The 15,693-nt window shown below is 37.0% G+C and overlaps 1 protein-coding gene across 2 annotated transcripts in view; it reads left to right on the top strand.

Moving 5' to 3' along the window:
• The window catches only part of LOC134664668 (EGFR adapter protein-like), a 160,055-nt gene that overhangs the window by 140,428 nt on the left and 3,934 nt on the right, over positions 1 to 15,693 (top strand). Inside the window, exons 6-10 of one of the 2 annotated variants that reach the window (XM_063521409.1) lie at positions 12,283 to 12,368; positions 13,108 to 13,314; positions 14,160 to 14,321; positions 14,721 to 14,871; positions 15,276 to 15,443. In XM_063521409.1, the coding sequence (XP_063377479.1) occupies positions 12,283 to 12,368; positions 13,108 to 13,314; positions 14,160 to 14,321; positions 14,721 to 14,871; positions 15,276 to 15,443 (774 nt within the window). The remainder of the gene's footprint in view (positions 1 to 12,282; positions 12,369 to 13,107; positions 13,315 to 14,159; positions 14,322 to 14,720; positions 14,872 to 15,275; positions 15,444 to 15,693) is intronic. The other variant, XM_063521410.1, reaches the window with a different exon arrangement.

The raw sequence follows: 15,693 nt of genomic DNA, 5'->3' as shown, positions 1-15,693 counted from the left end.
CTCCACTTCGCCCTACCCGCTATTGCATAATATCTTCGAAATATGTCTTTAACCCTTACTTGTATTAAATACATACATATATTGACTCAACTATAATGATATAAACTCAATGTGGGTCGAATAGTGGAACTCAGATTTATATTGTTCCATTTAAGGTTCAAACGAATTTGTTTGGTCAATACTTACAATAATGTAATTATCTAATTATACTTACTTACTTCGCTGGCTCAGCGACCCGAAGTGGATCTTGGCCTCCGACACTAGATTGCGCCATTCGTTCCTTTCCTGTGCGATCTGACGCCATTCAGCCGCTTGCATGCCACACAGGTCTTTCTGGACCTCGTCGATCCATCTGTACCTAGGCCTTCCGACCGGACGTCTCCCAGTTGGTCGCCCCAGATAAGCTCTATATGATATCTTGGTATATGGATGCGAAGCGTGGACGTTAACCCTGAAGGAGGAAAACAAGCTCTTGGTGGCAGAGAGGAAGATCTTTAGAAAGATCCTAGGCCCTACAAGACGTGAGGATGGCTCTTGGAGAATGAGGAGAAACTTGGAGGTTGAAGAACTGGTGGGCGAGCCCAACATCATCGGCGAGAGCAAGGCTGCTCGACTTCGCTGGCTCGGCCATGTGGAGAGGATGGGAGAGGATCGTGCGGCTAAAAGAGCTTATCTAATTATGCTCTGTAAAAATTAAACACTACAAAATCTGAACAAACAATTCAAGTAATTGACTGTAGGTATGTTTGTCAATTAATTGATGTAGATATACGTAATCTTTCTTTTACTTTTGATTTGACTTCGTTGAAGTATGTCAGAAATATTACTTAATTATTATTTATTGATAATAATTATCAATAAATAATAATTAAGTAATATTATTTAAGTACTATAATTATTATAGTACTTAAATAAACTCTTCGCTGTTCCAATTTGTGTAGAACCAATATTAAAGCTACTACGGTGCCTCGACTATCATAAGGCTTAATTAAATACGTAATAACGAGCAATATTAAATTAATGCCTAGCTCCAATGTAATAAAATACATATACATTATTAAACCAGCAAATTACATTATAAAGTTTCTAAAGTTTTGTTTATTATAAGTAATGTTAATATGAAAGTTCACCTTCATTAGGAAAACGTTCACATATTCGCCCGTAACCGTCTCACGTGGGTAATGTCAGTGTAAATCATAAATAATGGTACCGTATACGTAAGTGAGGTCGGCCCTAATGGAGGCACAAGGGTGACACGCTGGTTATGGGTTGGGTGAGGTGACAAGTTAGAGGCCTACTTCACGGCGTAGGGGTTAATATATCGGTCACTATCGGTGTCGATGGATAGTCATTAATTTATGAAAATTGGTACCTGAGATACAGCCATATTCGAACTTTAAGATACGTTAAATAATAGATATGGAAACGATATCAAAAAGTGTCAAAAGTGACGTTTTTGTTTTTAGAAACCTCACTTTTGACACTTGTTTGACACTGATATATCTGATCCATATCGTTTGCATATCTATTATTTGTCGTATCTCATTGTTCGAATACGGCTGCTAGTTTCTGACAGCCTAACTTTATACCTGAAAAGGTGGGAAATTCTGCCTACCCTCCAACTTTACTAAGGTGACTAGAAAACCGATTGTTCCTGGCCTGCGTGAACTGTCTTTAATATTTACTGAAATTCAACGTTGTGAAATAAAAGTTGTGTTTACGTTGTAAACTGGTTTATTTACGAGCGACGTGGAAGGACGTTTCGTGTGGAAAGCGTATAAAACCGCCAAAAACTGAGCATTTGTTCTAATTCTCAATTATCAATATTAACATTAACTTACCTATTACCTGCATGTTGAACGAGTGTTACATAATATAAATTATATAAATACATATTATTAATACAATAAGGAATATCGACCTGCTTAAATTAAAAGTAAGTACATAATTGCATGCAACACTTATCGCACTTTATTTACTATTGGGACAAGCGATATAAAGGATAAACATTTGTTTAATACCTACTAATGACTTGTAAGTTTATTCCAAGCAGAGATGGGCATTAATCGATTAACTTTTTAATCGACTAATCAATCGATTAAAAAAGTTAATCGTCAAAATTAATCGGCGATTAATTTAATCGCGATTAATTTAGTCGACCTAACATACGATTGAAATTGAATTAATCTTAATATTAATCGATTGAATTTCTCGATTAACTCTCGATTGAAAGTAGACAGGTGGTCATTTTTGTATGTAACTAAAAATCAAAACTTCTTGCGTACACATTAAAAACCATTCCAGTGTTATAAATGTACTTAAATAATATAAGATGGTTACATTGGTTACTATAATAATGCGGATAACTAAGCGCGGCATCTCTAGGTAAGGGTTTAGGGCTTGTAGCGCAGGTATAAAAATTAGAAAGAGAACGACGTATGTGTATGAAAGAGCAAACACATTACTTACCTCTTATCAGTTGTTTTCTATAAGGTTTCAACTTGTCAATGCAGAAATTACTTACTACTTACATCGAACGGATACTATCCTATCGAAGACGGTCGAAATTAATAGTCTCCAAGTGAACATACATAAAAATTCGTCTGTTTTTTTTTTTTTTATATATTATAGGACATATTCTTACACAGATTGACTAAGTCCCACAGTAAGCTCAAGAAGGCTTGTGTTGTGGGTACTCAGACAACGATATATATATAATATACAAATACTTAAATACATAGAAAACACCCATGACTCAGGAACAAATATCTGTATCATCATACAAATAAATGCCCTTACTGGGATTCGAACCCAGGACCATCGGCTTCGCAGGCAGGGTCACTACCCACTAGGCCAGACCGGTCGTCTGTTACTTATATTATTTATAAATGTTACAGACGAATTAGGCACCTCGTCCTTTTTTTTGAAGTCGGTTAAAAAGACCATATGTATTGCTAAAATTAATCGAGAGAAAATTAATCGAACTAATTAATCGATTAAAAAAATTAATCGCCGGTAATTAGTCGACGATTAATTTAATCGTGACAATATTAGTCGGAGCTTTTCGACTAAAATTAATTAATCGTCACTTTTAATCGTTGCTCGCGATTAAGTCGGTTAATTTTAATCGTTAATCGTCAGTCGATTACATTTTGCCCAACTCTGATTCCAAGTCGGTATCTCCGTCAAATATAAATACACAGAACGTACCTAACTGGAGCAGATATAATACGGGTTCGATAACATACAACACGGGTACGGGTTCGATAACATATGCAAACTGCAACGCTGACAATGATTACAGATGAATTCACATTTAAATCATACCTTAGCTTATAGTAGGTGAAGACCTAAGTACTCGTATTAAACGAATCAACTAATAATGTAGTAAACGAAGCAAGTTGTTGTATGGAGACCCATGCATTAATTCCTCAGTCGATGAAATTTTGCTTGGTTATTGTATAGTATGAGCCGAAACTAACATTATAAATATCCAAAAAAAAACCGGCCAAGTGCGAGTCTGACTCGCATTTCTAGGGTTCCGTACATAATTTCGACTCACGCCTGACTGCACATTTCTAATAGGTTTTCCTGTCATCTATAGGTAAAGAACTATTTTGTGTATTTTTTTCAAAATTTTAGACCCAGTAGTTTAGGAGATACAGGGGGAATGGTCATTTTTTGGCTATTTGTATTTTCTTAAATAACTTCGAACCTATGTATTTTTAAATTATACAAAAAATATGTCCATCTTTGTGTTACTAATTTACATATGTGTACCAAATTTCAACTTAATTGGTCCAGTAGTTTCCGAGAAAATAGGCTGTGAAAAACAGACACACAGACGCACGAGTGATCCTATAAGAGTCCTTTTTTTTTCGTTTTGAGGTACGGAACCCTAAAAACACTCCTAAGTTAGGTATTTATACGTAAACATACAAATCTGTTTATTTATTTAACCGAGTAATTCCTCCGTCCGAAATTTTTTTACCAAATAAGTTATTGGTATTTCTGCTGGGATTTTTTTTATTGTTATGTCATATATTGTTGCAATACGTTACATGAATATTTCCGGTGGAGACGAAAATTTGAACGGAGCATTTTTCCGTAAAAAGATATTAACGATTTAAGACTTTAGGTATTTACTTAAATACTATTACTATTATTCTTTGGATATTTATACAATACTTTTTATTTATTGATACTTTATCATACTGTAAAGTTTTTTCTGGCTGAGGAATTACTGCGGGGTCCACTACCTTTATTTACTACACTATAACTAAAAATTACTAATAGACATTATATCCGCCAATAATTTCTAACCATGATTCAAATATCAGTCTAATGTCAGTGTACGTTCGAATTGGCCTGTAAACTTTGAAAAGCGAGTCATTTTTAAAGGATTTTCATAGGTCTTTAATTCTCGTTAGTAAATTTATGTAAAAATTGGTGTTATGTGCATTTATATGGTCTGTAAATCAAGTAAATTTATTAATAATGTTTGTAGTTTAGTTTTGACCTTACTAACTAAAAAAAGAGGCTTAAAGCTTCTACACACGTGGACAATAAGTCTGAAGGTCGCAGCGCCGCGTGTGTAGCGACACTATAGGTAGCTTGAAGTTCTACGCCGACGATAAACGGCGTTTTGGGGCCGGTGGTGTAAGGGGAAGCGAAGAGCGATATGGGCATAAACCAACTATATAAAACGGACTAAAGGTAGAGTCAGACCAAGAAATGTCTGCAGCGGATTTGATAGCCCATGCAGTGCAAGTATTATTTTAAACGTCAAACTTCTATAAAATTATGACGTATAAATAACACTGGCACTGCATGGGCTATCAAAATCGCTGCAGACTTTTCGTGGCTTAATTCTAGTGCCACATTTAAAGGCCGGCGTCAAGGGGGCCGGCGGCGTGAGGCCACTTTTCCACTGACTAAGTAAGACGTGTTTACTTATAAGACGGTAGGTACGATTACTGTGTTAAAAAGTGGGTACGCGGTCTGAGGGAGAAGCAGAGAGCGAATAAACAGCGTTAGAAAAACCAGAGCTGGTTTCTAAGCCAGTATTACTATTACGGATGACACACGCTAGATCGCTCCTTGTCCGGGCCGAGAAGTCCTATATTCGTTTTTTGTAATCATCACGTGATCACCGAAGTTTAGAAGTGGCTGTCTATAGAAAACGAGTATGTTTAAGAATCGATACATACAGACTGCAACCCGACTGCAATGTCGGCGTGCAGTTCCCATACAAGTTGCAGGCGGGTTGCAGTACGTATCTACAGACTAGACTAATAAAGCCGTCATAAACCGTCATGTTTATACCCAATCGTTTTAACTCGCACCATACCCCAAATTTCGCGCACCCTCCAGCAAAATAGAATCACAGTCTGATAGAAAACGTGCAGATTGCGTCGGGCCCTCGGGGCCGATTGGGGCCCATCGGGGCCTATCGGGCCATAGTAGCCTAGCGTAATGGAGATTGCTCGATTGAAACTCTTGGAAATATTTACCGAATGACGAGACGGGCGTGCGTTAGGCAAGTAGAATATATTGTAGTACACATATATTGTTTTGGGCTCAAGAAAAATTGTTTACGTATGGTAAAAAAAATCAAAAGCTCTAAGTTTAAAAATCAGTCAATTACCTAAAATTGTTTTGCAAAACTCGGCAGCTCTGATATTACGCGGATAGGTACAATGGTACATTTTTTATTATTTCAAAACTTTGATTGGATCAAAAAATCTTATATAGGTACATACTTTGTCACTTTGTTAATAAAACTTTGGGTTTTGGGTCTAACTTAATGTTCACATTTACGAGTATATTGATTTCAAATCGGCATGCGTAAGTACAAAGTTCAGAAAACGAATTCAAAGGTCGTCGAAAAATATTAGAAACTCGATCTAAGTGTAGATGATATAAATAACAGATACGGATCTGGCGTGACGCGCCCGCCGTTACTGCCGCGCCGCACGCGACTACCATTGTTTTCTAGGCTAGAGTTTTATCGCAGTTTTTCGCTATATACTGCTTATTTTAAGACCTCGACTGTGAAATATTTCTTAGTCTGTGTTAGTCGTAATTCTTCTTTAACATTGAACTATGAAGACAGTTCAGACACCTTTTAAGGTCTAGATGCAGCAATATTTTACTAGTAGGTAACGGAGCATTATATTCAGTAGGTACCATAACATTTGACCAGACCAGACACATTATTTGAACTAACGTTTAATATCCTGATCTTCGTCTAACGAAAATAAAAATTCGACAACAAAATAAAGATCGGCCCAAGCATGATACCTACTCTAAACACTAAACTGTTTACTTATCTCATGTCGTTCCAGTAAGATCTGCGAGTGGTCAATTGTATCAACGATATTAAGTATTTAACACTTAACAATAACAGCACCAGCACTTAAAACTGCAAGGAATCGTGACAGAAAAAAAAACTGCAAGCAATCATGATCTAGCAAAAAAAAAACTCATTTAGTGAAGTGAGGCATGATTAATGCGTTTTTCTAAAAAAGTAATAACTTATCCAACCCAAAAATATAATTAAGTGACGTTTTTATATTTGTCCAGAGTGCTTTTACTTTTTGTATAATATAAATATCCGAAGCGCAGAAATTATTAAACGTTTTTAGCTGACGCTTTAAAGTACCGGTTCGACTGCATTATTGCTGCCCGAATTTTTGACATTGACAATGCAGTCGGCAGTAATTTCGCGCTGCGATACTGTTGCGGTAATGCTGGCGCAGTCTAAATGCAAACGGTGCCATTATTGTGCGATACAATATTGTAAGATTGTAACACTGTACAACAACGACACAGCGACAGGTGTTATAGCGACAAACTATGAGCTAAGGGAGTTCCCGGGGCAGAGAAATTATCCCGTCTTCTGTGCATTTTCTACATTATCACGGCGGTGCCGGTGCCAAGGGAAATTAGAAAACGTTTAAACTCCTTTATTTTACTGTTGTGTTTCCTTTTCGGTTCGCGAACGAAATTTGCCTTTTGACCTAATTCAATGGGAAGTAAATATGTAGGTACTGCAGAACTTTATTGATTTATTTCGAAATCACTTAAATTTTAAACATAATTATTATATTTTATTATCTGAAGGTCCAAAGTGCACTTTTTTGAAGATGCCGTGAGAAGTAATGTACTTATTTACACAATAACATTTCACATCAGCGCGCATTGTTCAACTTGCCTCTTTTTTAAGCGCATGCCTCATGTATCATATCATATCAATTTTTTTATGATATGTATTATGACTCGTTTTATTTATCTTTATACCTATACCTACCACTATACGGATTGATTTGGATTTATTACCATAATTACGGTAAGTGCAAACATGCATGACTGTTCGCATAGAATAAGGCCAAAACCTTTGGCCAAAACATTTTTTAATACTTCCCAAGAAATTGATACAGACGACGCTGGCCCATATTTTTCCTCCGGAACTGTAAAACATGGGCCATTTATAGGTATCTTTAAATTGATATCAGACATCAAAACAAGTAGGTAAAGTTATTAAACGGCGTACAGAAGTAAACAAAGGCAATAACTGAGCGTAATTATTCCTCCATTTAACGAGCCTGTAAAAGCTGTTATTGTGATTTAGATGGACATTAATAAGCTGGGTCATAAAATGAGCGCCGGGAAACGGTAGCTTTCTGGCTTGTCGGGACCTTGGATGCACGTTAGAAATAATAAAAGCAAAGGCCTGTGTCATGAAAGTTTGATTGAAAAACTCCTTTTTTGGGCAGTCGTGCACTCTAAAAAATGAAGACCAACTAAGAGCAGTTTTCTCTTAGTTGACGTTAAGTTAATTACAACAATAACGATCTTATATAAATCAAAGAAAGCTGATTACTTAAAACAATAAGTGTATCTGTGATTGAACTAATAAAGTAGGTATGTTATTAATCCTAACAATTGTATACTTTGCATCTATTATTAACTTGTTGGCATAATTATGTAACGTAGGTTAATTCAATCCTTAACAATTTAATTAAAACAGATAAATATGTTAATCGTTATGAACATTTTAATAGTTTATTTGATTATTTTGTCTTTGTTGATTTACATAAGATTTGCTAGTTGAATCAACTAAACATATAATATTTAGAACAACGAAGATAAAACACTCAATCCCATTATGATCAAGTTATTGTATTGATTACGAAACTAATATTCCATTCTACTAAGAATTATTTGTTAAATCGATTTTCTCAATAATTAAATTAAATAATCGGTTAATCCGATCAATCAAGAGATAAGTAGGGGGATCGCCTGTACACCCGCTCTCCGCCCCGCCCGCGCCCCTCTCGTGGCGCGTGCGACCGAGCAGTCAGTCTCGGTACCATGCAGTTGCGTTAAGCTCATTCAATTACTTGTTCCTCTGGAAAAACCTGGTGTGTAGAAAGTTGATTGCAGTTGTGGTAGTTCGTACAGTGGGCATACCAAACGCACTATTGCCTGCAGAATAAAGACCACATCACTGCGGTCAAGAACAATGACGCTCGCAAGTCAGCTATTGCTCAGTGTCACCTTGAGTCGGGTATAAATCACTGGATCGAGCTGCATAGTCCCAAGGTCATTTCAACAGCACGCCGCTATATACCAAGAGTGGTAAGAGAAGCCTTAATTCATAAATACAACAATTTTAATCGTGAAGATGGGTTTTTAAACTGTCGAATGTGTGGAATCTTGTGATTTGTTTGACTAAAAAACAACCAGTGACATCCGAATCAAACTCGCGTAGTGACACTGTGAGTGTAGTGTGCTTGGATAGACCAACAAGTGTGAACATGATTGGACCAACGAACGAGTGTTAATCCCTCGTATGCTTAGACACGGATCCGTGCTTGTGAATTTAAATGCAAAACGTTTACTTTCAAAATGATTAAATGAATAAATAACATCTTATTATAATATTTTTTTGTTTTATTCATTTTACGCCCGTAGAGTTTTATAAAAAGGGGGTTTTTATAAAACTCTACGGGCTTGATTTAGTTTAATTATGTTTTATCCCTTTCTTTGTTGTTATATTTTATTCAGTACTTATTCGTTTAAATTTGATAAATTTCCTTTGTGCCAGTTTTTATACGCGCCGTGCTGAATAAATGCTGGTCCTCGTACTCGCATTATACTCAAGGCATTAGTCTTAAATACTAAGTAGGTAATACAGATTACAGATTTATTTCAGATCTTTTTGAGGATCGGCCTAGGCCGATATGGCTTCACATTTCACAAGCACGCCTCCTCCCGTGTTTGTAAAGCTAAACCGGTCTAAGCTGATCGCCCAAAAATCTGAAATAAATGTATAATGTATATTTTAGTATTTAAGACTAATGCCTTGAGAATAATAACGAGGACCAGCATTATTCAGCACGGCACGTATAAAAACTAGAGATCTGAAAGAAATGTTTTAGTAAATGCGATAAAGTAAGTCATAATACAATTGAACAAGAATGGTATTGTACTAAACAAGCTTCATAGTTGAAATGATTAACCAATTAAGATTCAAGTTGAACAATATCTTAGTTCAGGCTAGTAAGATGCATAAGTCGGTGTGATCATGTTATTAGTTGAACTTATTTGGGCAAATAGTTAATACAGTAATTCTTCATGTTAACATTGATTTACATCTTAGTTGAAATGATTAAACAATTAAGATTCAAATTGACCAATATCTTAGTTCAGGCTAATACGCCATAAGTCGGTGTAATCATGTTCTTAGTTGAACTTATTTGGGTCAAATAGTTAATACAATAATTCTTCATGTTAACATTGATTTACATCTTAGTTAAACTAACTTGTTTGTTTTCATTATCAAGCCCTTAGTTGATCTTACTAGGATCAATTAGTTAGCATAATTATTTTTCGTGTAAATATTGAACAAGATCTTAATTGGTTCAGTTACCTAACAATAGTAATAGCAATCAGAATTACCTTGTTTGATGTGTTTAAGTTCTTGTTAGGCTCGTATGGAATCAAGATGCTTGATTACGACCATTAAGATATTGATAGGCCCAACCAAATTTTTTTTAGAGTGTGTAAAAAAGAAGAAGCTAGAAACCTCTTTCTAATCAAAGGAGTTTAAAAAGACAACATTTAAAAAACTGCTATGAAACAGTTTCCACTTCATCTTTTTCCACTTATTTTTTTAACCAACTTAAACATGGAGGAGGATGTCAATTCGGCAGATTTTTTTTTGAATGACAAAAGCCATACGCACTAAATAATGTCACCAGATGTCACGTCACGTTTTTCCTTTCTTTATTATTATGCTTTAGGTTGGTATTCCATCTGTCCAATATCTTGGTGGTGGTTGGGTTGGTGTTGGTGGCTGGTTGGTTGTATTTGCGTGTCACATTTTGCTTAGTATGAGAGTGAGAAGCAATGCATATTGGACAAAGAAATTGCCCCAAGCAGGATAAAAGAGAACATTTTTATCATCTTATTCAAATTAAGATTGCATAAAGTTTGAGTTTATATAAAATTGACAAGTGGAATACTACCCTTCTTCTTCCTCGCGTTATCCCGGCATTTTGCCACCGCTCACATAGGAGCCTGGGGTCCGCTTGACAACTAAATCCCATGATTTGACGTTCGCACTAGTTTTTACGAAAGCGACTGCCATCTGACCTTCCAACCCAGAGGGGAAACTAGGCCTTATTGGGATTAGTCCGGTTTCCTCACGATGTTTTCCTTCACCGAAAAGCGACTAGTAAATATCAAATGATATTTCGTACATAAGTTCCGAAAAACTCATTGGTACGAGCCGGGGTTTGAACCCGCGACCTCCGGATTGCAAGTCGCACGCTCTTACCGCTAGGCCACCAGCGCTTAAAGCCACCAGCGCCAGTAAAGTGGAATACTATTTACCCATACTCAGTAGGGTGGTTCAAAAAACATATTTTTTTATTTTCCGACGGGCCATCCCCTTATTTTGTTACACTTATTATGCTGATAAAATACACCAAGTTTCGTAATTTTATCTCAACTACAAGGGGGTGCTCAACCACTTTGAAAATTTTGTATGTTGTATGAAAACCAAAAAACAGAAGTATTTATTATTCAGATTTTTATTTAAGTATCTGTTTTCACATTATTTGCACATGTGATTTATAAGTTTTTAAGTAGAAAAACAGTTTTAATTCTATTTTTTATAATTTTTCGAAAAGTAAGATTTTTAGAATTTCACCTAAAAAATCATAAAAAATAGAAATAAAAATGGTTTTTCATCAAATAACTTTAAAATCGCACTTTCAAATAATGTGAAAACTACTACTTACATAAAACTGAAAAAAATAATAACTTGTTTCTTTTGGATTTCATACAACTTTGAAAAATTTCAAAGTGTTTGAGCATCCCCTTGTAGTTGAGATAAGATTACAAAACTTGGCATATTTAGTCAACAGAACACGTGTAATAAAATGAGAGGGTGGCGCTTTTTCTAGCTGGAGTTTGAATTTTTCCCATACAAACGTGAACCACCCTAATACTCAGGAAACATCAAGTCATCAAAATAATAAATCAAAAATGGCTTCTTCTAACTGAAATATTAACCAGTATCGCAACAGTAACCGCATGCCCGCATGCTATCAGACGCATCTTTCCTTTGTTTTCTAAGAAACTAATTTGTGATGTATAACATAATTAGAACAAAGACAAAGTAGACCAAAATAATCCACTGTTAGCATGAATGCTCCTAAACTCAATACTATTTCTAAACTGAATGGGCGATATGTCACAACAAGAATGTTGACGGGACAATAAAATCGAGTTTAACATTCTATTTCCTCCGGGAATGTTGGGACGATGTAATTTTATTGTTTCGTTTAATTTTAGTGTGAGGACCGGAAGTGGCATGTTTCTCGTCTCGCGGCGGAAACAGATGTACGTGATGCTCATTTTGAGTGGTATTCCGAGGTTAGTTGTTTCGGCTAGGCATACAATTTAGAGTAGGAAAAGTTATAAAAATGAATTATTGTTGGTGCGAGTAGGTTTGAACTAAATAAATGATTCTAACAACTCGGCCTGTTTTTAAGACTTTTTCCGGTATACAAAAACAGAGATCCATAGATATTGAAAAAAAAAGTCCCTCTTGTCCGTCTCTACTCCGTTTAAATCCTTAGCCTCTGCTTCAGCCCTCTGAGTCCAATTTACGACTCTTCCTCCACTTCTCACAATCTTCAGTATCCTCTTTTATCAGACAATCTAAAACAAATTTAAAATATTAACTGGCTATGTTTTTGTCTCCAGAGCGCGGAGCTGAGCGGCGGCGAGTGCGTGCGCGCACCTGACTCGCTGCCCGGCCTCACACACCACTACCCGCGCTCCAGAGACAGGTCCGAATCTAAACATATAATACGAAGGCCTTCTCGCTAAACCTTTGCCCAGGAATGGAACACTTTATAAAGTCTTTTTATGTTTTAGCGGTAAGGAATCACTTACTATACGTGATAAGCGCCTATTTAATTCATCTGCGCCAATCAGAAGATACTGCATTATACTGCATTCCTGATACCGCGTCGGCTAGTCAGGGAAGGGCTTAAGAATTAGTAAACCTTTTTTATTCCGTGTCCTTTTACGAGTGGGGCTGGGGGAATTTCTTCCACAATCCCTAATATTCCTGGTTAACCGTTCCTTACATAACTCATTATGAATAAGTTCTAATCTAATCTTTACCTTATTAAGTGTCTAGTTATCTTCGTGCCATAAACATCACACTAACTTGGTGTAGTTGTAGAAAATACATTTGTGAAAATATTTTTATACGTCGGTATCTATGTATATATTATTATAGCTCCTTATAGTTTAATTCCGATTTTATATTTGAAAGCTATGAAATTTGTTTGGGCAACTTGTATTGCTATGCGATAGCAACAAATTACAAATCAAAATGAATAGGTATAGTTAAGTAAATGTAACCCTTTTGGCAAAGTTGTAATTAGGTATGTAATAATATTTGAAAGCCTTAAAATAGATAATGAATCGTTAAATAAACAAAATCAATACATTAAAATATGAAAGGTAAACGATGACAATCAAGGCCATTGTTACTAAAATTTCTAATTATCATTCCAGATCACCATCGAAATGCGACATAATGGGCATGCAGCACGAGGCCAGCCCCACCAGTTCGGAGGAGTCCAACTCCCCCACGGAGATCAACTGCTACCGCCGGCTGGGGGAGCGCGCGCCGCTCATGAAGAGGCTCATGGGGCTGAGCGGGGCGCTGCTGCAGCCCTCGGATGATGACTCCACTCCGCTAGTTGCTGACACTCCAACCACGTAAGTTGCTGCAATCAGTCTTCGGTTTGGAGAGCAGGGTGTAGCATGTTTCATTTGAAAAACGATTGTACTTATATAAAGAAAATTTAGAAAGGAAAGGTGTATGTAAATAGATGGAAAGGGAACATAAAAGAGTTAAGTATAGTTTTTTTTAGTAAGCCTAGTTTAGTCCCACTGCTGGGCAAAGGCCTCCCCTCCTTTTATCCACTCAACCCTGTCGTTTGTACTTTCCTGCCCGATCCGTTCACATCGTGGTGCTTCCCTTCTTCCAATCTCCTTTTCGGTCTGCGGTATTAAGATTATAAGTTGTAATAGGTATTTGGCAAGTCTTCAGAATTAAAAAAGGAACGAATAATGGTCACCTTGCAGGGATATTTCTGCGCAATGTCACCACTATTTGCTGCTTTTGAGTGTTACGATTAAAGGGCGAATTAAAATTGCCTGGAAATAGTAGAAATCTAACAGTGGTGGTGGTCCTGCTTCTATGGAATCGAGCCGGATTTATGGTTAAATCCCACTTGATTATAAAGAGTGCTAAATTAGTAATTAACGGTCGGCGGTGTCTGGGAGCCTGCCTGCGATTTAACCATAATTAATACACATACTGTATAAGCTAGAACGAGGACTCGATAAGGGGTGGGAAGTCTGCTTGTGCATTATGAAAATGTTTATTATTTATGACATTTCTTTAGTAGTCGTAGGCATTTATTGTTTGAAACAAAATTAGAAAGTGCGCGAAATCAGATTAACTATCTTGGTTTCTTTGATCGCCCTTTCAATTGCAATCGAAGATCCTAACATTTTCATAACTGTACCATAACATTGCTTATGGTTTCTGCTTACAGCCCAACCAACCTGCCGCTATGCATGAACGGCTACGTGAACGAGGCCTCAGAGGCCGAGGCCCGGAGCCGCGACACTCGCGAGTCCAACCGGGAACTCACGCCAAGACATGATAGTCTGCAGAACCTTGAGGAGTTTACCAAGACTAATCATATCAAGAACGGGTAAGGTGCATGGGTTTATATGGAGTTCTGGGATAAGGTAGATTTTATACTAACTGCCAGCATGCTTTAGTACTTCAGTATTGACAATAACATAAACCTAACTTATTTATATTTTTTAAATTAAGAAACTAAAAACTTGGTAATGTAAGTTTTTGATAACCAAAAGGAAATGCCTATATGAGCACGATTTTATTTTATTGTTGTCTTTTGTTGTAAAAAACATTTATTTGGAATTACGACCGAGAACGAATTACCAAACAGGATATTTTACTGATGAATCATTTTCTTGTCAACTAGAAGTCTTTTACGTTTTACGTAGCTAAATGTTTCGGTATTTTCAACCCTGACTAAAAATACTGATCTGAGGCTTTCTAAGTATTTTACTTTTAATATTTTCAGCAGCGGTTCAGCAGGTTGCAGTGCAGCGACATCATCATCATCAGGAGCGTCATCATGTGGTGGATCACATGGGTCCGGTAACAACAACGTGCCGAGAGCGGAGCCGGAGCTGCGACATGCGCCGTGGTTTCAAGCAGGGATCCCTAGAGAGGTATCATTGACAGAACAGTTGTTAGTATGGCGACGTAGTCAGGAGCGTCGTTGTGTGACAATTCACAATGTTCACGGAGCCAGAGCAAAGTAGCAAAGCCTGCATGAGTTACTACTACATGCGCTGTGGTTCCTAAAACCGCAGAAGCAGAAAGTATCCTTAGAACTCCAGAAAGAATTACTAAGAAAGTAGAAACGTTACTACAATAACGGCATGCCGCGTATTCACGGCTACATGAAGCATGCTGGTATATTCAGATTAATATATACTGCAATGCTAAGGATCTTGTCACTATACAGCCTCCTTATTCCATGGAGTTCTCTATATTGTCTGTGTTCAATAGCGCGAATTGAACTCTTATTTAATCAGTACAACAATTTAATCATAATTTCTCCAATTTCCAGATAGCGCTAGAAATACTAAGCAATCAGCCAGTAGGCGCGTTCATGGTGCGCTGTAGCACCACGCAGACCGGCTGCTTCGCGCTGTCCGTGCGTGTACCGCGCGACTTCCAGCCCTCGGGCATCGCGCACTACCTCATCTTAAGGACGCCTAAAGGGTACAAAATCAAGGTAAAACAGCTATCTGTCAGTAGCCGCGTTTGTGTCGTTGCACCACTCAACTGCTTTCCACTCTTCTAGTCCCACTCGACTTCCAGCCTACGGGTATCGAGTACCTCATCCTTAGAATATAAAGTTCAGTAGTATTGAGAACTAAAGACGTTTCTTGATCTGGAAAACTTGCAACAAATGTGGGGAAGTTGGGTTGGTTCAATAATTAATTGGTTTGTAACGTATACCCACATTATTTTGCAATAATTCA

Source organism: Cydia fagiglandana, chromosome 5, assembly GCF_963556715.1.
Source record: "Cydia fagiglandana chromosome 5, ilCydFagi1.1, whole genome shotgun sequence".
Classification (NCBI taxonomy): Eukaryota; Metazoa; Arthropoda; class Insecta; order Lepidoptera; family Tortricidae; genus Cydia; species Cydia fagiglandana.
Note: the sequence above shows the minus strand (reverse complement) of the source record. Positions and strands in the feature narration are given on the sequence as shown.